This window comes from Aulonocara stuartgranti, assembly GCF_965226115.1.
Source record: "Aulonocara stuartgranti genome assembly, chromosome: 13".
In the NCBI taxonomy this organism is placed as follows: Eukaryota; Metazoa; Chordata; class Actinopteri; order Cichliformes; family Cichlidae; genus Aulonocara; species Aulonocara stuartgranti.
The window spans coordinates 6802676-6826633 of NC_138949.1; the positions used below are offsets into that span (position 1 = coordinate 6802676).

Here is a 23958-nt window from a genome sequence, read left to right on the forward strand (position 1 = left end):
CTTTTGGGTGGCTTAGATTGATACAAGCAGGAATCAAAACAGATCATTTGGGTTGCATGACAACAAAAAAACTTTAATAACTTTTAATGTTGACAGACAGCAAAAATAACAGGAAAGTGACAGCTGTACAGACGGCACAGAAATGTAGCAGCTATTCCTAAAAGAAAAGAGGAGGAGGTCATCAGAAACACTGGCAGGTGAAGTTTAGTTAAAAAGTGTACAATAAGGACAAATATATTTGAAACTGTTAAAAGGATAACATACAAATAATACAAAAAAGTCAAACTAATTGCAATAAATTAAAATATATATCACACATGTACCACATCATGTGTAATTACATGTGATTGTACAAGATACAGTTTACTAAGCTTTAAGTTAAGAGAGAAATTGTTAGCTTATAAAAATCAGGTGTGAAATCTGTACCATTGAGTAATAAGTCCTGAAACAAACTAGTTTACATCCTCTTTAAAGGAGACAACTAAAGTAGCACCACCACATCATAACGAGCGTCTCACAAGTAAGGGGACAGCGACATGAATGACTTCATTTCACACGTGAAAAAACAAAACAAAAAAGAATCCCTCACTTCTGAGTATTCTTCATTTGAAAATACAGAATCATGTCACAAGAGCAAAGCAGTCTCATCACCAGCTGTTAAATGACAGATCAAATAAATAGCAGATATCACCACTGTCATGCAGTTTCAGACAGATGCAGAAAGAGATGCAAGCAGCTTAGTACTTTCACATAACTGCCAGCAGAGGGCAGCAAAGACTCATCCTGCTGCTCAACCAGCAGAGATTTGGCGGTCACGCAAAACCATAAATCAGCAGGACATCCCAGGTTACCACAAAGTATTGAGGGGCACCATCTAGACTCATATCAGTCAGTGAGCTCATTTGTGAATATAAAATTATGTAGTAAGCGAGAAGAGTAGGATTCAGATGCTCTGACACGGCTTAGGATGCACCTCTTAAAAACAATAAAATATAAATATTAATAAACATCATATAATTTCCACTCTGGTGTCATAATGTCATGGCACAAGACTCGGACATCACTGAGAAAAATCACCCCGATAATCAAAGGATGGATTTGCAACAAAATAATGTGCAGCGTGATATGAACTGCAATTTGGTCCAGTATTTGAGTGTAAACATTTGATGAGGATTTAGATTTTTGAATGAATGACTTATGAATTTGCTGTGATTTCTCAGACACACCACTGTCAACTACTGACCTTACTGACAACTTCAAGTTTCACATGTGATCTTCAATAAAAGCAGACCTGGAGTGTCAAAGAAGTGTGGTTACAGTACTCACAAACAAACTGTTAGCTTTAACAGTATCAACGGCTTATATTAGTCCTTCAAATACACACACTCTGGCAGCTGTGTGTGAAGTATTCAACTTTTTAAACCATTTTTTAACATCTTTTCCCCATTTTCTGTTGAATGTTCATATTAAACATAGTTAAAGTTTGCCACATTTACATTTAGCATATGTAAATATAATCACTGTGAGGCAAAAGCTCAAACAGCTTCTGACTGCCCAGAATACCAAGTCTCCAAACGTTTTCGACTTTCATAAAGTAAAGGTCATATAGCTTACAAGAACAGGGTGCTTCTCCTCTGCTGGCTTCCAGAATGTAGCCAATCAGAACAAAGGGGGCTTTAAGAATGGGGCTCTTAAAGACACAATAAAATGGCTTATTTCAGACAAAGTATAAACTGAGGTGCTGCAGAATGGGCTAGCATAGGGCTAACATAAATGAGACATTTATGGACAGTAAATCATCCAAACCTGTTTTTGACTCCCAGAATAAGAATAGCAAGCTAGAAAATAAACATCCTTCAATAATTTTATATCTATATCATTATTATATTTGTCTAGTTAGCCACAGTTGTTAGTGTCAAGTGGGCTTCCCTGGACTTAGTCTAAACACCTGACATGATACTTAGCTAAGAAAAGAAGTAAAGTGATAAGTTAAAAAATTCTAGCATAGCTTACTGTTAGCATAGTGTTAACACAGCTTTAGCTGGTTAGCAAACAAAAAAGAAACCAAACTAGCTATGTTTCAGACTCCTTGGTAGCATAGCAATAATGCTCTTAGCTATATTTTCTTTTTAATAAAATAGCTAAAATCAGTGTAGCTAAACATCAAACAAGTATGTTGTCACAAAAAGCTAAGAAATATGCCAGTATGTACAACCTTAACCTAACTTAAAAAGGCTGATGTACATTGAACTTTAAAGAGCAAAAACGACTTTTAAGCTGCTCTCATTACAAAATTGTTGGCATCTGCTTGTAAAATGCTGATGTCAGCTTTTTCTCTGTAGTAATATTGATGTGAAGAATGGTTGTTTTCTCAGAGATAAATAGGGTCTTGTTTTATTTAGAGAGTAGACCATACAATTGACCTTTCCCTCATGAGAACATACATGCATGCAGACCAATATTCTAAGGAGCTTGGAAAGAAAGCAACTTGACTCCTTTGGGTTTCTTGAAGATGTTTTACAGCTGTGAAGCTTCTTCAGTTCTAAAACCTCTTAACAGGCCTTGTAAACTTTTCTCTGGATTATGAAAAATATTACTTTCAAACTGAGGCCCAAATAGTTACCACAATTACCACTTCAACCTAACCTGACACTACAAAATGTGTTGTTTTCATCCAGCTATTCAAGTAAGGGACATCAAATTGAAGTAAAGCGCATACCCAGACTTTGACCAGTACTTAAACAATGACAGACATCGTCAAGATTGGTTAAACACTCTTACTTGTCAGCATCTGTTGAGTTGTTAATCCTCTATAGTTTAAGCATGTCATGGTATTTGCAGTCTGAAGATAAAAAGAAATAAATGCACTTCATCATGTCCTGTTATACAAAGCTGCCGATGAGCAGTGACTGGAGTAAGATGAACATAACTGTCACATTTATGGGAATGTTTTAGACTTTGTATGTTTCTGTCACTGTTCATGTCAAAATGCTTTAATAAATAAAATGTAAAATACAAAAACTATTGACTTAAGTGACTGGGCAAATCATTTCAGTGTAAATTATTCTAAAATTTCATATATATTCAATTTAGCATTAAGATGCCAGAATCGAAACCCAATTTTAAAAATAACAGTGACACTATGTGGACTTTCCATGCTCTAGCAGGCATTTTTTTGGCCTTACACTGAATCAGAATGCTTCCACAAAAGCAGCATGTCAGAGATGTCAAAGGTAAAAGGTCAAGAAAGGAAAAAGTCTTGCTGGGATCACAGCACTGACTCAATGGCTTCCGGCATAGCTTCTAAGGCTTTGGCTTGATGCGTGACTAATGGAGATGTCTCCTCCTCTGCCTGGACGTTGGCCACCGCCTCCACTCGGACTTCCGACAGCTCCCCCTCCTGTTGATGCTTCTTCATCTCCAGCTGGTTTATGTGGTGGAGGATTCCCGCGCCAAGAGCGTCGCCCTCCACGTTCACTACAGTGGTGGTACGATCTCTGTTCACAAAGAGAACATTTGTGACAAATTTTGTGATGATGATGGCATCAAGGCAGACAGAAGGTTGTACTAACAAAAGGCCTTTGCTTTTCAAAAGAAGAATTGAACTTAGTATCATAAAGAAGAACCTGTATTTTAAATATGACCTATTTCCATTTGTTTGTTTAACCTATGTGTGTGTTTGCTCTAGGAAAATACTGCAGGGGGTTTCTGTTGGTCCTACAGTTGGGAAACGCTGATCTAGTTGGGAAACTCTGATCTAGTTGGCTTACTATACGCTAGGTGAGGTGTAGGTGTACGTGATCATCTGTAGTCTCCTATGTTTTCTAATATGACACTCACACAATCCAGTCAACAGCTAGCATGAGGGACAGGTCGTTGGTCGGCAGGCCGATGGCCTCCAGGATGATGGCAATGGTGATGATGCCACCGGCTGGGATGCCTGCTGCACCAACACTGGAGGCTGTGGCCGTCACCCTGGAAGTGTGATTCACAATGAAACACAATAAATTTCCACCTGTTTATGCCAGTAGGAAATGTTGGTGGTATTATTGCTTAATAAAAGTTTTTCTCATTCCCTTAACTTACAGGATTGTGAAGATCTGCCCAGCGTTCAGCTCGGTATTGTTGAGCTGAGCAATGAAGACGGCAGCGATGCACTGGAAGATGGCAGCGCCATCCATGTTAACCGTGGCCCCAATGGGCAGAATGAAGCGGCTGATGCGTTTGTCCACACCATTATTCTCCTCCACACACTTTATCATAGAGGGTAGAGTTGCTGAACTAATGAGAGAAGAAAAATGCAAATGAAAAAAATCTTTCTTTTTTTTTGGTGTCTGTCACACTGATTTTTGGAAGGTTTGTGTCCCATTACATCTGGCCTAAAACTAACATACCAGCAGAACACCGTACCAATAGTCAAACATGGTCGTGGTGGTTTGATGATTAGGGGCTGCTTTGCTGCATCAAGATCTGAAACTTGCCATGATTCACTGAAGCATTAACTCTGCTGTCTACCTGAAGCTCAAATTAATTATGCAGAAGGACAATAATCCAAATCACACCATCAAGTCCACCTCTGAAAGTTTTTGGAGTTGCCCATTAAAAGTCTAGATTTAAATATGACTCTGATACTTTGGCCGTTCATGCTCAAAAACTCTCCAATTTGGCTAAATAAAAACAATTCTACAAAGAAGAGTGGAAGAAAATTCCTCCACAGTGATGATGTTCATAATAAATATGCAAATATGCAAAAAATAAGAAATCACGAAGGGCCAAATACTAAGACTTCACTAATATTACATGTCAACTTTTTATTTACATACATTTATATTCATTGATTTGCAGGTTCCCTGTAACAGCTCATCAGTGATTCTGCAATGTACCAGTATACCTGGAGCAGGTTGCGAAGGCAGTGGTGAAGGGTGTTATTAGGCCAGACAGGAAACTGAAGGGGTTCTTGCGCGTTAAACCAAAGTAGATGAGGGGTAGGACGATGCCTCCATGGATAACGTGGCCCAAAATCGAAGCAAAGATATATTTTCCCAGGCTGGTGACCAGAAGAACCACATCTTCCATCTCCACAATTTTACTGCCCACTAGGAACATGATGCCAAAGGGGATATACCTAAAGAGACACAGGAGAAAGGAAGAGTCAAATACAACAATAAATAGCGCAGCACAGACAGTCAATGTCTATCCTTATTTAACTGACTAATAAATGTCATAAAATATCCCCACATTTCAATAAATTTCATCCAAGAGCACTTACCACATGATCCAGGACACCAGCACCATGGTGGCTTCGTTGAAAGCATTGAAGAAACGGATGAGTTCCTCTCCCTCGTCACCCAGTTTCCTCAGCGCCACACCAAACACCATGGCAAACAGCACCAGACCCAGAATGTTCATGCCATCTGTTTCTGTACCATAAGGGACCTAAGGCACCAAGCAGAGTCACACTGTAAGAGCCTGAGCATACTGACAAGACGGTGTTAAGAAGTGCTGTCAAAAACCTAGTTGGTTTAAGTGAAAAGGGAGCAAAACACAGAAGAGGAAAGGGTCTCCAGCCATGCAGAAGGTTTGACAAATGTATCTTGGCAAGAGCATCTGTTTTACTAAGACTTAGTGTCACTGAAAGTACATTAAAGAGCTTGAGTGGAAGAATCTTTTCTTGGAAAGTGAAGAGCTACAGCATTACCTAGGCAGTGGTTGACCGTGCAACTTTACCAGATCCCTTTCTTTTTTCATTCTGTCCATATAAAAGCAAAGTTGAATCACACAGTTTCAGCCGCCCACAAATAGCAACAATACACTTCTTCTCCTGAGTTGCTTCAGAAGAATTTACAGTTTGAGAGAATAACAACTAACAAATTTTCATGACACAGAATTAAGTTTTTTTGGCTCTCGCTCGCCTCATATTTACGTCAGCTCATATCTTAACACTAGCCACTCACTACTGTGAGGTTGTACTGTGAATGCTTGAGATTAATCCTCTGAGAACTATGACTCTCTGTAGAAACGTTTGATCAGACTGGACCAAAGTGGTGGTCCACTGACCCATAATTCAAACTGCCTGCAAGGCTAAAATTGCTTGTTGATCCAACTTGATCCAACTTAGCTAAGAAAACAAGTTGAAACACTTCACACAATAGGAGTTCCACACTGATAATCACACATTGAACTCTTGGATGGAACCTTATGTGTATCCTTTCATTGTGGAAAGATAAACTTGTCAAATAATAGAGCTTGTGTAGACTGCAGTAGTATATACGACACCTTTTGCGTGCTGCAGAGTGTGTATGTGCGAATGCAAAAGTCTGGAGGCAGTAGAAGTATTCAGTGAACTGGATGACAAATAGGGACAAGGACAAATCCTGTGCTCAATCCCTTTCCATTGTGCTGAGCTCTCCCACAGCTACACCAGCTTCATCCCCTGGCACTGGGGTGGGTGTGTAGGGGGCGACAGTCCACCAAGACCCACGGCACACAAATACCATGGACCAATGCCAAAATCAGATTCCCCCCACTGTTCCCCCATACTGGGTCAATGGGGACAAGCCATAGCTTCTAGGGTGAAGCATTAGGATTTAAAGATTATCCTCAAAATTTAACAAGTTATATAATCAAATAGAGTAACTTATAAAACTTCTCTTTGCTCTTTAACGATCCTCGAGTACAAACAAGCTACTTGAGTGCAAGTGCTACTAAAAACCTTTAAAAGTGCTTCCTTGTATTAACTAACAGGATGCTGCTGTGGTACAAGCCTAAAAAGGCTTTTGTACTTTTCCCTAAATGCTTTTGTTTAGCAGTCTGTGTACCATTATGCATCTGTTAGCCGGCTTCCGATCGACTGTCTCTCCTGCTGACAAATAAGCAAAGCCATCATACACTTGTCTATGATGCAACATCCACTACAAGTAGCAGGCAAGTGGCAATCAAGAAATCTGGTGCTGGTCCTCTGTCAGGATTTTGTTTTTCCTTCCTAGTAAAGACCAGCACATCATGTTGCCTCACATCAGGCATGCAGGCCATCTTGCTGGGTCAAGATGACCTGCATGGTGGCCAACACCTGCATGTAATCGTAAGGGCCTGGTTGCTACAACAGTTACTGTGTGAAACTCCACTTTTGTCTTTCACCTTTTTGTCCTGCCTCCCCTCACGCTGCGGATGGCCGCCCCTCCCTGAGCCTGGTTCTGCCGGAGGTTTCTTCTTGTAAAAGGGAGTTTTCCCTTCCCACTGTTGCTGAAATGCTTGCTTATAGGGGGCGTCAACTGATTATTGGGGTTTTCTCCCTCTTATTGTATATATAATATATAAAGCACCTCGAGACAGCTATTGTTCTGATTTGGCACTGTAGCTTATGAAGCCATTGTAGTAATATAGTTTTGTTGCCTGGCAATCAAAAAGAAAAAAAAAGCACTCAAGACAAAGATGCCTTTAGCTAACTCAGACTGCTGAAGCTTCATATAAGCTTATATTAAAAAGTATTCAGTATTTACTAGATTTATTTAGCCTGCGGTTCTTTTCTAGTGTTGTCACAGTATAATCACAGTATGGAATAATAACTTGTGTGGAGAAGTGGAAAACATGTGAGCACTAGATAAAGATAACTGCACTATATGAGTCCAGCATGCTTTTTAGTAGCAGAAGAAAATGCATGGATGGATGGTAAATGCAAAAAACCCTGTTTACGCTTGTCCACACTTTTAAGAGCATGCATGTCCCTGCATGTGAGACATGTATGTGAGCATGTCCCCTCACATTCACGTTAGTGATAGTGTCAGTCTACACAGTTGTGTTCTAAAGTTACTAAGTGACTTGTTTTTCCCTTTTTGAACACCTTTTATCTATAAAATCAGATTATGACATCAAGAAATTATAGGAAATATATCAATACTTAGAATTTAAGAGTACTAAAACTAGTACTAGAAGCACTCATTGAGTAAATATTTATCTAACAATTATTTGGCACCAGTGAGCTAAAGACAGATTAAAAACTCATAAATAAAAATGACTGGCCTTTAGCCTTATTTGTAGTGATTGTACTGTTCACATGGCTATCAGCATTTCACCATCAGCCTTGACCCTCTTTCCCAAAACCAGCTCTTTCATTAGACGTGCACATACTGCTTATTCAGTGGTTTTGCACCCACGGGTGACTGACATACAAACAAGGTGCTCAGAGCAAACATGTACCTCAAGGATGGACGATGGCTCAACCTCCTGTTGACAGAGGTAACTGTTTGATGAGAGCACTTTCCTTTCGTAATCTGGTACTTTACGTGTTACGTAGTCTGCATGCAAAACTTCACGCAACAGACGTTCCCAGCTTTTACCTTTTGGTAGAGGGTCGTCCCATTGGTATCATTCCCCACAGCAACCATCTTGTAGTCGGTTGCGTACTGTAACATAAAGAAAGAAACATGTGCTTGTTTATTTTGTTGTATTGCTGAAATAAATTAATGTTTTTAGAAATTGAATTCTAATCTAATATGACATCTGTAGAGTTGCTTTTTGAATAATCAGGTGCAACTGCTTTAAATAGTACATTTTACAGACATTGCTGAGGAACAAAAGGGAACCCACAAGCTGCCACTGACCCCCTTTTTAAAATATGATAGATGTTTCCTATACCAGTCTTCCTCGGGGGTTTTATTTTCTGATTTCCCATGGGCCTCTTCTTGGTTGCGCAGGTTTAAAAAATCCTGGACATTTTCAGGCTATGAGTAGTTCACTGTGTCAGTACTTTTTGTAGGAGACTTGGGACCCCGTTGGACACGGTCCACTGATGTTCAGTCTTTTCAGTAAACAGAACTGCAACAATGCCCCCTTTCCCTCAAAGCATTTCTTTAGACACCCCTATAGGGTAGAGGTTTCCAACATCTCCTAAAGATCTATATGAGCTTAAAAAAGTCTTGGTTCTTAAACGATCTTGGGCATGTAGGCACACAGAGTAGATGGGTATAGTCTCAAATGAAAAAGCCAGCTATCCAATAATCCAAATCTCACACATCATTTGTTTAAACGTCTGTTTAAACATCGAGCTGCCTGTCATTTTGTGTAAATCCCCCCTCTCCTCTGCTTTCTTGGTCTAATCCACTGTTGGAGCCGTTCCCACGGGGGGCTCTACCACAGCATATACTGAGTGTGTGGGGGTACACTGAACTCTGTAACCTGGCTTCACTTTAAACACTTTTTCACTCTTTCTGTGAGAAATAACTGACTTATTTGTGTGTGTGTGTTTGTGTGTGTGTGTGTAATTTACAGGTGTGGTTTAGGAGAAGTTTAAGGTTTGATGAAGTGTGTCTGTGCGTGATTAAAAGAGTGTGAACATGCTTTCCTTTCTCCCTGTGTGTGCATGTGTGTATAGTTCATTTCTATCACTTCATCTCCAAATATTGAATTTTCCAGGTCCTTGTTTTAGCTGTAACAGCCAGGATGTTGTGCGATGGAGCGGCCCGTGTTGAGGAGTACCGAGGCGAGGTGGGTTGCTAGGCTAGCTTTAATGGAATGGTTTCGCCATGGTAACGGCTGGTGAGGGACAAGAAAAAGAGGTGTTCGGGTGAACAGGGGAGCGCTGCGGACCCTATTCTGGATGTCTCCTCATTAAGAGGCTCTTGGTGCTCTAACCAGGATTTATGGCAACTCTAAATGGATTTGTAGGAGCATCCGTGTGGTTGGGAAAATAAATTTGAATGAACAATCTGCACGAGACACAGGTGATACAGGAAAGAGGACAGAAAGAGGAGGATAAAAGGAGTGTGTGTCTGCGTGTGTGGGGGTGGGCAGGAAGTAAGGAGCTGGCACTCACAGAACGAAAGGCAGCAGCCACCAAGTTTGCTGGAAACAAATTCCTGAGAACGGAAGCAAAAACAAGTTAGCGCCACAGAAAATTACAGTCATCTCAGTCCTGTTCTCCTGTGTGAGCCACTTTATCTGAACAAATGGTAAAAGGCCAACATCTACAACAAGATTGGACAAGTGTTTCAGAATCATGTGGCTATCCCACCCGAACAGTAAATTCTCAACAGGATTCGTTTATCATCGTCGTATCTTGGCCTTTTCCCAGGATCCTCCCTAAAGTTTGCAGCCCAAACTCCCTGATAAAACATGTTCGGACACGAACCTGCTGTCTGTTTCAGCTTTTCGTAAAACAAATTAGCGAGGTCTTACCTAGGGTTAGTTATCTTTCCCTGGAGCTTTCACTGTTCTCCAGTCAACTAAAGGTAAAGCAAAGTCAGGCAGATGCGGAAAATAAAATTAGACTAAATTCAATCGCTTTATACTTTTCAAACTCTAACTCAAGCACTGCAAGTCTCACATACTACTCAGTTTCTGGTACAAAACTGATGCACAGTGTAGTGAAGATTCGTATTTTCTTAAGTTTTCTTTTAATTAATTTCCTTTCTATTCTTTCTTCATCGTTATTTGGCTGCTGTTCTTTTGTCAAATGCTCGACAAACTTTACTTGAGCTCTGCATTACCATAGCAAAAGGCTACAAAATTTCTTGGCAACACGTTCCAATAGTGACTGAGATATTTTGCCAACATGAAGCACTACTAACAGTGTCACTACTACTAAGAGTGTCAGTACAATCTTGTGTCTAACATGGTCACAAGAAGCACTCACAGGAGAACACTGATTGCAACTGGGATTATCTTAGATGTTACTTTGACATGTCTCGATGCATTCTCAATGATCCAGGTAAGGAAATCCCTAAAAGTTGATTCTGTTCATCAGTCGAGACTGAAGAAGTCACTTGTCACTGTCTCTCACTGAAAATGCTACGTCCAGATGAACAGAATCAATTTTTTGGGAGTTACTTTGTCAAGTAACAACCACCCAAATGCTGCTGCAGGCCAAGCACACTTTCTGAATGCCAGAAAGTCCCCGATGGCAACATCTTGCAACTTGTCAAAGAGTGCACGGCATTCATCCTGCACCTGAATTTACCAGATTGCCAGAATCTGAATATCACAGAGTATAAGTGACGTTGCTGGTTAGCGATCAGGTACACCTGTATGTAGTCCATAATACTGGATTTTGGATCAGCAATAGACACACAGTATTGCTGTTTTGTTTTTTCCATAATTTGAATCATGACAGTAATAACAGCATGGGAAATGTGACATAATCACAATAGTCAGTTACTAAAAGACAGTGAGGAACAATAGGAGTAATTTGGCACTGAGATGATTTTTTTGTCTTTGATATTTATGGCAATCTCAGTAATGCAGAGGATAATAACCAGATTTACAGGGAGTTTATTATTCATCCTCAAAGTGAACAGCCTACTTTGGTTCATTATCCCTTTTGTCGTTATAAATCCCTCATTCAAACATTTTCTTGACAGATTGTCACAGACAGAGTGTCAAGGAGTTTATTTTCACTACTGTAAGATAATCATGCAGGGATTACTAGAAGCCTGCAGGCCCTTTCTACGTACTGCTGTGTGTTTGTTGTAACGTTATCCTCTGGGGTCACACTGTATTGTGCAAAGAAATACAGGCTTTGCTCACATCTATTCCCATGGCCAGACCAGAGCCAAGCAATTCAGCTCATAGCACCATGACCCCGTCAACTCTGCCTTGAGTTCAGGGACAAATGCTGCTTCAGCTGTTGAATATCTCAGCTCCCCAGGACACGCTGGCAGGTAGCCACAATATTTTCACTTAGTCTTTTCTTTCCTTTCCTGATGTTGCAAACAAGTGATATGTTTTTGCAACCCAAGATTCCCTAAATTCTTTTCCTTTATATGAAGGCAGTCAGGTTTCATCCTAGCACATGACCACAGCGAGAATCTGGATTAAGCCTGGGAACCCAGAAGTGAGCTGGCATGATTTTCCCAGAGTCTCCCTAGAGGCCCACTGTCTCTCTGTGGACTGATGTTACATAATAGCTTGACTTTCTAATTAATCGAAGCCAAGTATCATGAATGATCATTTCAAGGCCTAATTCAAGTCCAATGATGTGATCTGAAATGACCTGTCTGTCTGTTGCTGGTTCTTCTGGTTTTTAGATGGCACTAATGCAACAGTTTACAGGTCTTTCTACTGGATGGACACATCCAGCCAGTAGATCTAGTGGTATAAATTTGTGCTTCAGCTTTGATGAGAACATTTTTGAATTTTTATTAATGTATAACTCAGTATTAAATAGCTGATGTGTGTGGCTGTGAATTGTCCTCCTACAGTTTATGAATGCAGGTTACTTCCCAAACTTGCTAGCTTTAGCCTCTCGTTAAGATACGTTCACTTTTGGCAGTAAACGCCAATATAGTCCTAGCTAAAATGCTAAAATGCTAACAGTAAATCTTCAAAATGCAAAGTGCAGAAACCTCAGCCTTATTAAGAAGATGAAAATAAAATGCTTATTAGTTTCTTAAATTAGCGAGCATTAGCTTTCCATGCCTTAAATAGTTAGTTGCTATCAAGCAGAATTGGTAAGCATGTTTCAGAAACAAGTTAAAACAATCCAAAATATACGTTTAGTCCTAAAAGCTAGCAAAGAAAAGCTAAAATATAGAGAGGTTATTTAAAAAATGGGCAGGCTAGCAAGCCACAAAGCTAACACCAGCGTTTTGATACTTTGACACAAATAAAACTGACTGGCTGAACCTTCAGGTTTTTAGTCAAACACCACGTGCCTGGTGGTGCACTGAATAAATAGACTATCTGGAGTGGGGGGGAAATAATGTAATACCCTGTGATATGACACGTGTTTATGGAACATAGACAGCAGAAAGCATGGACAAAGCTTCTGGGTGGGAAAAATGAAACCATTGCTGAAGTGTCTTAAACCTGCATTCAGTCCACCAGGTGTTGATACAGTATCTGTGGTTTCAAAAAGTCTTGTGGAAGTTTATGGGAAAATAGCATTGTGAGTAAATGTTTCCAATGAAGTCTGTTATGTAAATTGTGGCTGTACTATGTTTCGAAAAGAAGGAATATCTACGCTATGCTCATTGGCTAAAGGCTTGTGATTTAGAAGTTGTTAGGCAATGTGTGAGTGGTTTCACAGTCAGACCTGCCCCACCTCATCCCATATTTGAAGCCGAGATGAAGTCGAGACAGCAGAAACTAATCTTGAGGCTTGACAGACTTCAGAAAGCAACAGGGGTGACGTCACAACAGCCACCATCTTTCACACTGTCTATATCAAGAAAATGCACAGTGATTTATCTGGTACTAAGACTAGCCCCCCTCAACCTGCTCCACCTGCAAAGTTAAATGTTAGCTTTTTCAATAGTACCTGAATCAGAAACTTGTTAAAATGAATATTCCCAAAATATTCTTACTTTCTGAATCAATAGCTTTGCTCAAATAAATGAACCTTAGTCTATATGTAGCAGAAAACAACACTCTCTTCACTGGACTTAGCTTTTGCGTTCTGTCCTGTTCTGATGTAACCCACTGTGAAATTTACACCATCTGAATACCTGCAAAAGCATAAAGTATGAGAAATAACAGCAGCATGTCCACCTGCTATCATGATAAGGGAGATGTGCTAGCTGTTTGCACTACAGTCTGCTACAGGCTCTGCACCTCTTCGCCTTCCCCAAAATACATCCTACTATTTCAACAGCTGTCAGCTTTCCCTCACACTGTGGGAACTTATTATTAACCACTGAAGGCTGCTGAAGAACACTGATATTTATAGGCTAGCAGCAAAGCTTTCATGAACAACTGCCATGCTGGAAAAAAAATCAACCAACTTTACAAGGAGTTGAGTTGAAAATTGTACCACAGAACCTCTACCTGTATAATCAAGAGTTTGCCCCAAAGACACTGTGTCTCTTCATAATCAGTGAAAAGCCATCAGTAGATTTTTTATTTGTGCTTATTTGTCCCCTGGAAGCCATCAGACTGCAATCTGGGCTCTATAAAGTATCCCCTATCGGGCACATTTGTGTGTAACAGTGGGGTCAAGATACACTCTTAACAGTGGCAGCTAACTTAGGTTAAAAATAATCCATTATTACAGGTACTTATGTTATGGCATGGTGTCGATCAGATGTGACATGACTCTGCAAAGGTCTGCTGTGCAACCCTCCTTTCCCTGCTGTAAGTGGCACTTACAGCTCCTCTAATTACATCAGAGGTTAGACAAGAATTTGTAGCAGCATGGCATTGTAAAGCGGCAATCAACTATTTAAAAGCAAGAAGGGCTTTAAATACTTTAAGTAAAAGTACTCATTGATACAGTCATCGGATTGCAGTGAAGGTGGAGCAGATTTTTAGTAAAACTGACATCTGCTTTCTGATACAGCTCTGAAAATAAGTGCAGAGGGTTACAGGTGATGCAAGTAAAACTAACTATTAGGCTACACTGACACGTAAAGTTCTTTAAGACGAGTGCAGTGCCCACTCTCAATCTGAGTGGGAACATTAAAACACTTTTAACTGTTAGGCAAAGCTTTCCATCCACATCAGAGCAGCAGAGCAGGGACGTGCAGAGGGGGGGGCTAGAGGGGCTTGAGCACCCGCCCCTTTCCTGATGAGTGCCCAAAGTGCCCTTTTGTTGAGGCAACTTTTAAATTTTTTTTATTTATTTATTTTTTTTATGTGTGTGTGCGTGCGGAGTCCTGTCTGTGCCCCTCAACAATAATATTTAACTATTAATCATAGTTTTGCTAAATAAAAGGATCTGGCTTGCATCAGTCACATGATCACATTTAACCAATGATCGCCCTCGACGGCAGAACGCGCTGGTTACGAGCCGGGAACGAGCTCACAAAGAGCACGCGCATTTTTTGCGGTCCGGAGCTGTAGGAGAAACACAAGTTAACTCAGAGACACAGACTGATGCGACAAAACCAGTAAGTAGGTGCACAGCGTGCACTGTAGTGTGTAGCACCCAGGAGTATTAGCTTATTACGTACACGTTGGTAAGATGTCTTGTGTCAAATGACGAACTGAAACAAACGAGCGTGCTGTGTGTGCAACAGCGCGACAAACATTACCTGTCCTTTTATTAACTGCACAGGTAGTGCTGGTCATAGCTGCTGGCTACCTGTGCAAGGCTGTCATGGGTCTGTAGCTCTGTCACCGTTTTAGGGAACATATTTGTCACGGCTGCCGAGGCGAGCCGTGTGGGAATGGAGGGAGAAAGGACCCAAAACGCAGGCAGTAGATAATAATGCTGGTGATGTTTATTTACACAATGGTGAGAGGGCAAAACAGGCAAGAGAGAAGACAAAACAAAAGACCTAAACTGGGAAAGCTAAATGACAAACCTGAGAGGGTACCAGAAAGGGGTGAGAGGCAGAGAGCCGCGCAGGACACCGAGGAACACAGACTGACGCGGAGTTACACAGACAAACCGGCAACAGGCAGGAGAACACACAGGGCTTAAATACACACACCAGTAATCAGGGGATGCGAGACAGGAGGGCAACACAGCTGGGAGAAATCTGGGCTGACGGGACAGGGGAAACGTAAACTGATCACACTCACATATGACACGGACCTTCACAATAAAACAGGAAACTCAGATACATGGAACCAGACAAGACATTGAACTAAACAGACAGATTCACAAACAGATGGGGAGACACCATAGACAGACAGATACAGACGCAGACTCAAAGGCAGACCAAATATAACACACAGAACTCAAACAATAATAATCATCATCATAAACTGGAAAATGATAACTAAAAGCGCTGGGTCACCGACCCAGGACCATGACAGTACCCCCCCCTCAAGGGCTGGCACCAGACAGCCCAGCAGAAACGAAAAAAAAAAAAAAAAAAAAAAACGGACCAAAACAAAACAGAAAACAACCCGACCAGGGCGGGCGGAGGGGGCCCAGGACGGAGGGACAGAGTCCAAAAAGGCCCAGATGGTCAAGTTCAGGAAGCCGACCATGCGAATGGCAACGGGGCAGGTCCGGATGCCGGCCACGCAGTAGGCAGTGGCGTGGAAACAGTTCTGGGGGCCGACCGTGCGGACGGCAACAGCGGCATGGAAACAGTTCTGGGGGCCGACCGTGCGGACGGCAACAGCGGCATGGAAACAGTTCTGGGGGCCGACCGTGCGGACGGCAACAGCGGCATGGAAACAGTTCTGGGGGCCGACCGTGCGGACGGCAACAGCGGCATGGAAACAGTTCTGGGGGCCGACCGTGCGGACGGCAACAGCGGCGTGGAAACAGTTCTGGGGGCCGACCGTGCGGACGGCAACAGCGGCGTGGAAACAGTTCTGGGGGCCGACCGTGCGGACGGCAACAGCGGCGTGGAAACAGGTCCGGGGGCCGGCCACGTGGAAGGCAGTGGCGGCGTTCAGGAGGGCGTCCACGGTGGCGGAGATGCCCAACAGGCGGCCAGGCAGATGACCGACGATGTGGAGGTGGTAGTAGGGGACCTGAAGGCTGCGTGGCCCCTGCAGCCCCAGCTGATGCGGAGGCTGGACCGGAAGCTGATGCAGAGGCTGGACCGGAAGCTGATGCAGAGGCTGGACCGGAAGCTGATGCAGAGGCTGGACCGGAAGCTGATGCAGAGGCTGGACCGGAAGCTGATGCAGAGGCTGGACCGGAAGCTGATGCAGAGGCTGGACCGGAAGCTGATGCAGAGGCTGGACCGGAAGCTGATGCAGAGGCTGGACCGGAAGCTGATGCAGAGGCTGGACCGGAAGCTGATGCAGAGGCTGGACCGGAAGCTGATGCAGAGGCTGGACCGGAAGCTGATGCAGAGGCTGGACCGGAAGCTGATGCAGAGGCTGGACCGGAAGCTGATGCAGAGGCTGGACCAGACGATGATGCAGAGGCTGGACCAGACGATGATGCAGAGGCTGGACCAGACGATGATGCAGAGGCTGGACCAGACGATGATGCAGAGGCTGGACCAGGCAAAGCAGCTGATGAGGATGCTGAAGCTGGACCAGGCAAAGCAGCTGATGAGGATGCTGAAGCTGGACCAGGCAAAGCAGCTGATGAGGATGCTGAAGAGGAGGCCACTGCAGGTGATGCGGAGGCTGGACCAGGCGAGGATGAAGACACGGAGGCTGGACCAGGCGAGGATGAAGCAGTGGCTGGACCAGGTGAAGCGGATGAAGCCGAAGCATGCGCTGGACCAGGCGACGCTGAGGATGCTGAATCCGGACCAGGCGACGGCGTGGAGGATGCAGCAGAGGCCGGGCCAGGCAACGGCGTGGAGGATGCAGACGGAGGCGCTGCAGCAGGTGGCGGCATGGATGAAACTGCTGCTGCAAGCGTGGATGAGGCTGCTGGTGGAGCAGCTGGTGGCTGGACGGGCTCCTCGGGCCCCCCAGCTGACGAGGAAGGAGGCTGGACGGGCTCCTCGGGCCCCCCAGCTAACGAGGCAGAAGGCTGGATGGGCTCCACGGGCCCCCCAGCAAAGACAGTCTCAGAACCAGTGGGCACTGGAGCCCCTGGCACACACAGAACAGAACCAGCAGGTGCGAAGACCTCTGGCAGGGACGCAACAGAACCAGCAGGCACACGGGCCTCTGGCAGGAACGCAACAGGACCAGCAGGCACACGGGCCTCTGGCAGGAACGCAACAGGACCAGCAGGCACACGGGCCTCTGGCAGGGACAGAACAGGACCAGCAGGCACACGGGCCTCTGGCAGGGACAGAACAGGACCAGCAGGCACACGGGCCTCTGGCAGGGACAGAACAGAACCAGTGGGTGCGGGGACCTCTGGCAGGGACAGAACAGAACCAGTGGGTGCGGGGACCTCTGGCACAGACAGAACAGAACCAGCAGGCGCGGGGACCTCTGGCAGGGACAGAACAGAACCAGCAGGTGCGGAGACCCCTGGCAGAGACAGAACAGGACCAGCAGGCGCACGGGCCTCTGGCAGCATTGATGCTGACTGGGGCTGAGCAACACATAGATTAGGCTCAGGAGGCAACAGTTGGGTGCAGTCCTCGGCTGACTCCTTAGCCTCCAGGGGTCCAGAGTCAACTGCGGGTTGTAACTCGGACTCTGGGGAGGCCCTGGAGGTAGTAAATGTCTCTAATCGGGCCAGCTTTTGAGGAACGAAAACAGTATTGTTAGATGTGTCTCTCTGCTTGGAGTGGATGGGCGAGGAGCTGTGTCTTTCGGGTAGAATAGACTTATATTGTTTTACAGGTGGAACAACTGATACAGGATGCAGGGCTGGTGGCTGCTGAACAGGGGGCAGAACTGAGGGTGACTGACATAGGGGTTGTGATGACAACGGTGGTGGAGTTGGAGACTGAGCCTGAGGCCGTGCGGCTACCTGAGCCTGAGGCCGTGCGGCTACCTGAGCCTGAGGCCGTGCGGCTAACTGAGCCTGAGGCCGTGCGGCTAACTGAGCCTGAGGCCGTGCGGCTAACTGAGCTTGAGGCCGCGGTTCAAATGAATAAACGGACCTAGTATTATCAGAGCTGGTGTTAATGGTCTCTGGGTTATATGTCACAGTTTTAGCAGACCCTGGGTTGGCTGACACGGGTTTAACAGTTTCAGAAGAACAACAGCCCTTTGCTTTCACTGAAGTCTTAAAAATGCCAACCTGGGAGAGATCGGTTACCACGAAGGTAGGTAGGCTTCGCGAATTAGCTCCCACTGACACACCCCGAACAATCCCGGAAGAAAAAGTCTCAAGGTACGAATTGGAACTGTTATCCTTCCTACTCACCACAGTCGGCTGCTCTGATATCCTGGGGTCCGACTGTGGCGAGGGGTGTCGACGGCGTGAGTGCTGTTCCCCATTTGAAGGCTGGACCGACGGGCCGGGCAGGACGCTCTCCGTCGGGTCGGGGAGTGAAGCATGTGTTGCTGGGTGGGTGGTAGCAGGGGGAAGAAGATGAAGCTCGTTCAGAACGAAATCCTGTATGAGCGGGTGAAGTGAGCTGAGCAACCAGGGGAGACCAAAAAGTAAACGCTGAAGCCGAACCGCTATGCTTTGGCGGAATTCTCTCCCCTCATGCTCCAGCCATAGGTTAATTAATTTGTCCACTGAGTACAAAATGTCCTCCCGGAGCTCCTTGGGCGGGTTGACTGCCGCTGGGTCCATAGTGGCCGGTTCGTACTGTCACGGCTGCCGAGGCGAGCCGTGTGGGAATGGAGGGAGAAAGGACCCAAAACGCAGGCAGTAGATAATAATGCTGGTGATGTTTATTTACACAATGGTGAGAGGGCAAAACAGGCAAGAGAGAAGACAAAACAAAAGACCTAAACTGGGAAAGCTAAATGACAAACCTGAGAGGGTACCAGAAAGGGGTGAGAGGCAGAGAGCCGCGCAGGACACCGAGGAACACAGACTGACGCGGAGTTACACAGACGAACCGGCAACAGGCAGGAGAACACACAGGGCTTAAATACACACACCAGTAATCAGGGGATGCGAGACAGGAGGGCAACACAGCTGGGAGAAATCTGGGCTGACGGGACAGGGGAAACGTAAACTGATCACACTCACATATGACACGGACCTTCACAATAAAACAGGAAACTCAGATACATGGAACCAGACAAGACATTGAACTAAACAGACAGATTCACAAACAGATGGGGAGACACCATAGACAGACAGATACAGACGCAGACTCAAAGGCAGACCAAATATAACACACAGAACTCAAACAATAATAATCATCATCATAAACTGGAAAATGATAACTAAAAGCGCTGGGTCACCGACCCAGGACCATGACAATATTTAGTTTTAAAGTAAGTTTCCGGGCTTTTCCGGCCTTTCTGGAGGGATTATATTTCACTAAAAAACGATCTAATATGCATGTCCACATAATAATTATTATAATATATTAAAAAACACAAGCTGTATTTTAAAGAACATACATTAAGAAGCAGATTATATTAGATTTATATTTTAAATAAGACAAAAGTTGGATTTTACAGCAGTAAAATGATTGTATCTCTACAGTTTAAACATGTAATAAGCTTTGCCCTGCACAGAGTGGATAGTGAAACAAATGGAATCATCATAAATACATTATTTCATATTTATTACTTCCCCCTCCTCATTGCTTTATTATTGTAGCTCTAGTAATAAATAATAATGTAAGGATTCTGGATCAGCACCATGATGCCCATAGTATATACAGTATTCTGAAGAAGGTCTAAAATGTCACTGTGTGTGCATGTGTGTGTTTTATTTAGCTGGATTTAAAAAAATATTACTCATGATATAACATTGTGCAGACATGCCTGGTAAGGACCTGAGGAGGAAACAGTAGGAGCTGTGTGAGGCTACTAAAGGCAGTGCTATAACATTTTTCTGTCATCATTTTATTATAGATTAAGTGCAAGAGTTGTTAGGTGTGGACAATTAGATTATAGTTTATTGCAATAGCAAGTTGTGCCTTGTTCTCAGATAGACAGCAAGTGGAGAGTGATATATGAAATGATGCGATGGAAGGAAGAAGAGAAGCAAAGAGTGATTCACAGGCAGAGCCGAGTTTATGTCACAGTTTTTCGTTGCCTTATGGTTCCAAGCGCTGTCACCAATCTTTGCATTTTGTTATTATCTCATGACACTTGTTTAATCAGCTACCATCTCTCCTGTGGACTTTTTAATGTCTACAGTCTCAGATCAACACAGCCCTGCCCTTCCCATATTAGATTCTTGATGAATGTGTGTTGTTGTTATTCAGCATGGTTCAATGTGCCCCTTTTTAACTTTGAGCACCCGCCCCTTTAAACCTCTCTGCACGTCCCTGCAGCAGAGTGAACTGTCAGTGGAAGATTCGACCTGAACATATAAAGCACTGTTTACAGATACACTGCAGGATACACTGACCTGCTCCACGGGGTCACTCGGATTGTGACATTGATCTTAGACACTTCCAAACAGGACCACCGTTGAAATCTTACTATAACTGTAATTTAGATAGTACACAGATAAAGTCTGCTACAGTGGCAGAGAGGACTTGGTTGTTTCAGTGGCGCACATGTGAGGCTTACTACAGCAGCCGTAGCCTTACTGAGCGTGTGCGCACGCATGCCTAGGATGACTGCGAGCGTGGAGCCATTCGTGTGTGTAACTAACCAGCATTCCCAAACCGCCCCGAGGCACGCTGTGCCACAGTTCCCATCAGATTCACTAGAGTACAGCACACAAATCCCCTTCTTGCCCCACTACCCTCTAACATGCTACCGTGTGCGCTGTTTAAGGCGATTAAAGAGGGCTCTTTACCTGGCCAGATCTAAGAAGGAGTCGGTGGTCTCCTTGTTGCTGCTGACGCTCTCCAGTCCCAGGTTGTTGGTGTTCAGGGCTCCCGCGCCCACTCCGGGTTTGATGATGAAAGCCAGGGCTACCCCGATCCCCGAGGCGATCAGCGTGGTCACCAGAAAGTAGGCGACTGCGATGCCCCCCAGCTTGCCCAGGGAGCGAGTGTCCAGGCTGGCGGCCCCCGATACGAGACTGCAGACGACGAGGGGCAAAATGATCATCTTCAGCATCCGGAGGAGCATCTCACCGGGGAAGGCGAAGTAGGTCATCTGCGCTTTGGTCAGGTTCATGCTGCGGACCATCATCCCGAGCCCGACGCCCACCAGCACGCCCGACACCGTCAAGATCACCAGCAGGTTCTTTCTCAGAAACTCCATCAGCTTTTCTCCGAGGCTCTTCTGCGAGCCCTTCTCCAGGATCTGGTCTGTGGATGCTGAGCCGGGCATGGCGTGTCCGTTTATCTCGCTCTTTTTCTCCATTTTTAATTTTTTCTATTATCTCCGATGCGGCGTGGAAAGCCCAGTCCGGTTTCAGACAGCGTGGGTAGGACACACGTTTCTGTGAAGGCTGGTCCGGCGTTCAACTCTGAGCGCAGAAGCGGCAGGGCGAGCCAATGGAGAGTGAGCTACGACTCAAAAAGCCAAGTGGAACATGCGCACAAAAGGGGGTACTTTATACCAAAAGCAAATGATGCAAGAGCGTGGGATATTGCCAGGGTCCAGTACTGAATAAATAACTGAGGTTTTTATGATTGAAACAGCAGACAAAAAGCCATTCCACCGGAGTGCGCGCTCTGCTGCTTTTCTTGTCTTCTTCCTAATAATGCAAACACATGAAAGCACCCTTTCACGTCACTCATTTTCTGCACTCTTTGGAAAGCCCGCCCGAATCTTGGGCTTAGGACGAGAGCATCCTATTTCATGTCTGCTTTTAGTTATTCACTATAAATATTTACGCCCATAGGTATTTTAGTGAAATAGCTGTCTTCTCTTCATTTTCACACGGATCACACCAACATTTGTTTCTCTAACGGGCAGAAATAGTCAGTGCAGTGGGCCGTGTCTGTCTCAGCCTTTTTGGCATTGTAATGAGATTAATCGTGATCTGTCACAAACCCGTGCTGCTGCATGCTATAACTGTTACTGTTTGCAATATTATGGATATTTTAGGAGCTTTATTAAACTTGTTCTTATGTTAAAGTATCGTTTTTACTCATAAATCCTTTCTGCATGCAATTTAAAATTTTATTTTAATCTTTCATTATAATTATTTTTATTTACAAGCCTTTAATAGTCAGTGGAATACAAGATCTGCTCTTGAAGCAAGCGACCAATCAGGGTGCAAGAATGAGAATAGTGGATGGAGAGCAGAGGCCTGTCAACACCATGGTCAGCGCTATGCGGCTCCTAGAGGGCGCTATTCACCAGCTCCTTTCACCTTTTCTTTTCTTAAAGCGTCACATTTAGACGGAACAGCAGCGACAGGGAAAAAGATTTCCATCATTTTAAAGGTTCAGCTGTCTCTTCTGTTGGAAGATAAGAACTGTTAGGCTTGTTGCACTGCTGGTGTTTGACCACAAGGTGATCCCATTGGAGAGCAGTTGGTTTAGTAAAGACGCAGCTGCCCAAAGGTAAGCCATGAAAGTACGAATAAAGGGAGCGGCCTTGCTGCTGGAAAGGTTTTCATATTCATTTTCCTTAAACAGTTTATTGGCTTTTGTGTCTAATAAAGATGTTTATCTTTATTATTCTTGATGTTTGAGTAGCAATTGTAAGTATAAAAAACGTGTTAAAATTTCATTTGACCTTCTTTTTATTATAAAATATATTTTTAAACATGGTTTGTAATATCTTGGATCCACATATAAATCATTTGAAAGATTGTATCATATATGTAAAATCAGATAATGTCAGACATTGTTAGGCGCTCAATCAATTTTTGACCTTTATAGTCGATGATGTTTGCATGACTGTAATGTCTGATTAGTTTGTTTCAATGGGAATTGCTTACGTTGAATAGCGCTGTTTTCACTCCTTTATAATGACTAAACTGACAGCCTGTTGCTGTTTCAGATGGTGCAACAGCTTTCACACATTTTCTATGACTGTGAAAAAAATCTAAGTGAAATATAATGTTTTAGGAAAGCATGACAATAAAATCAGCGGAGCCTTCAGCTAATACATTCAAAGGAGAGAGAGGCAATATTCAGACGACACACGCAGAGGCAGTTCTCTGTTTCCCTGCCTCTGTCCTCACTCACCCCAGTGCTGCTGTTGCTAAGTTGAGTTAAACTTTGCATGTCTCCACCAATAGAGACAGACTGTCCCCCTTCCCCTCACAGCTGTGTGGCCTGAATAATGGAAATAACCACCGGCTTGTGGATCTGGAATCATGGCTGTTTAACAGTGGCTAACATTGGCGCCCTGCCATTGTAAACCGCAGGGGGGAAGAAAACAGGGAAAGACACATACTTAGCTTCCTCTTGGAGATTGCTGAGCTGTCACCCAAGGACAAGCAAGAAAGAGCTGGTCCTTTTGGGAGGCACCGAGGCCCAAACCTGACCAAAAGCAGTAAAGGTTTACTATTTTAGTCATTATTATTATTATACTTATCCATAACCTTTATGGTCATTGTAAGGCGGTGTTGTGCTTCTGGATGAGGCAACTACCTCTTGTAGTGTTTAGTGTACCCAGATTGTTCAGATCTTCAACAATTTTAATAGCAAGGATACTCAACAGCCTCAAGAGACCTGGTTATTGAAGAAATTCAAGAAA

The 23958-nt window shown here is 44.0% G+C and overlaps 1 protein-coding gene across 1 annotated transcript; it reads right to left on the minus strand.

The window, feature by feature from the left end:
• Window positions 1-22426, minus strand: slc1a4 (solute carrier family 1 member 4). Its single transcript, XM_082558162.1, has 8 exons — window positions 21149-22426; window positions 9812-9854; window positions 8337-8402; window positions 5270-5436; window positions 4892-5125; window positions 4087-4281; window positions 3841-3975; window positions 1-3497 (listed from the first exon to the last, which is right to left on the minus strand). Exons 1-8 carry the CDS (start codon window positions 21661-21663, stop codon window positions 3269-3271), a joined length of 1584 nt encoding a protein of 527 aa, XP_082414288.1. The 5' UTR covers window positions 21664-22426; the 3' UTR covers window positions 1-3268.
• Window positions 22427-23958: the final 1532 nt, after the last annotated feature.

What these genes read in the sequence shown, in the direction of transcription:
- slc1a4 (XM_082558162.1), bottom strand. Translation starts at nt 21,663, where the DNA reads ATGGAGAAAAAGAGCGAGATAAACGGACACGCCATGCCCGGCTCAGCA. An exon ending in TGGCTGCTGCCTTTCGTTCT is followed by an intron (nt 8,403 to 9,811) that starts GTGAGTGCCAGC and finishes TTTATGTTACAG; the next exon opens with TACGCAACCGACTACAAGAT. An exon ending in GCCTTCGCAACCTGCTCCAG is followed by an intron (nt 4,282 to 4,891) that starts GTATACTGGTAC and finishes TTCTCTCATTAG; the next exon opens with TTCAGCAACTCTACCCTCTA.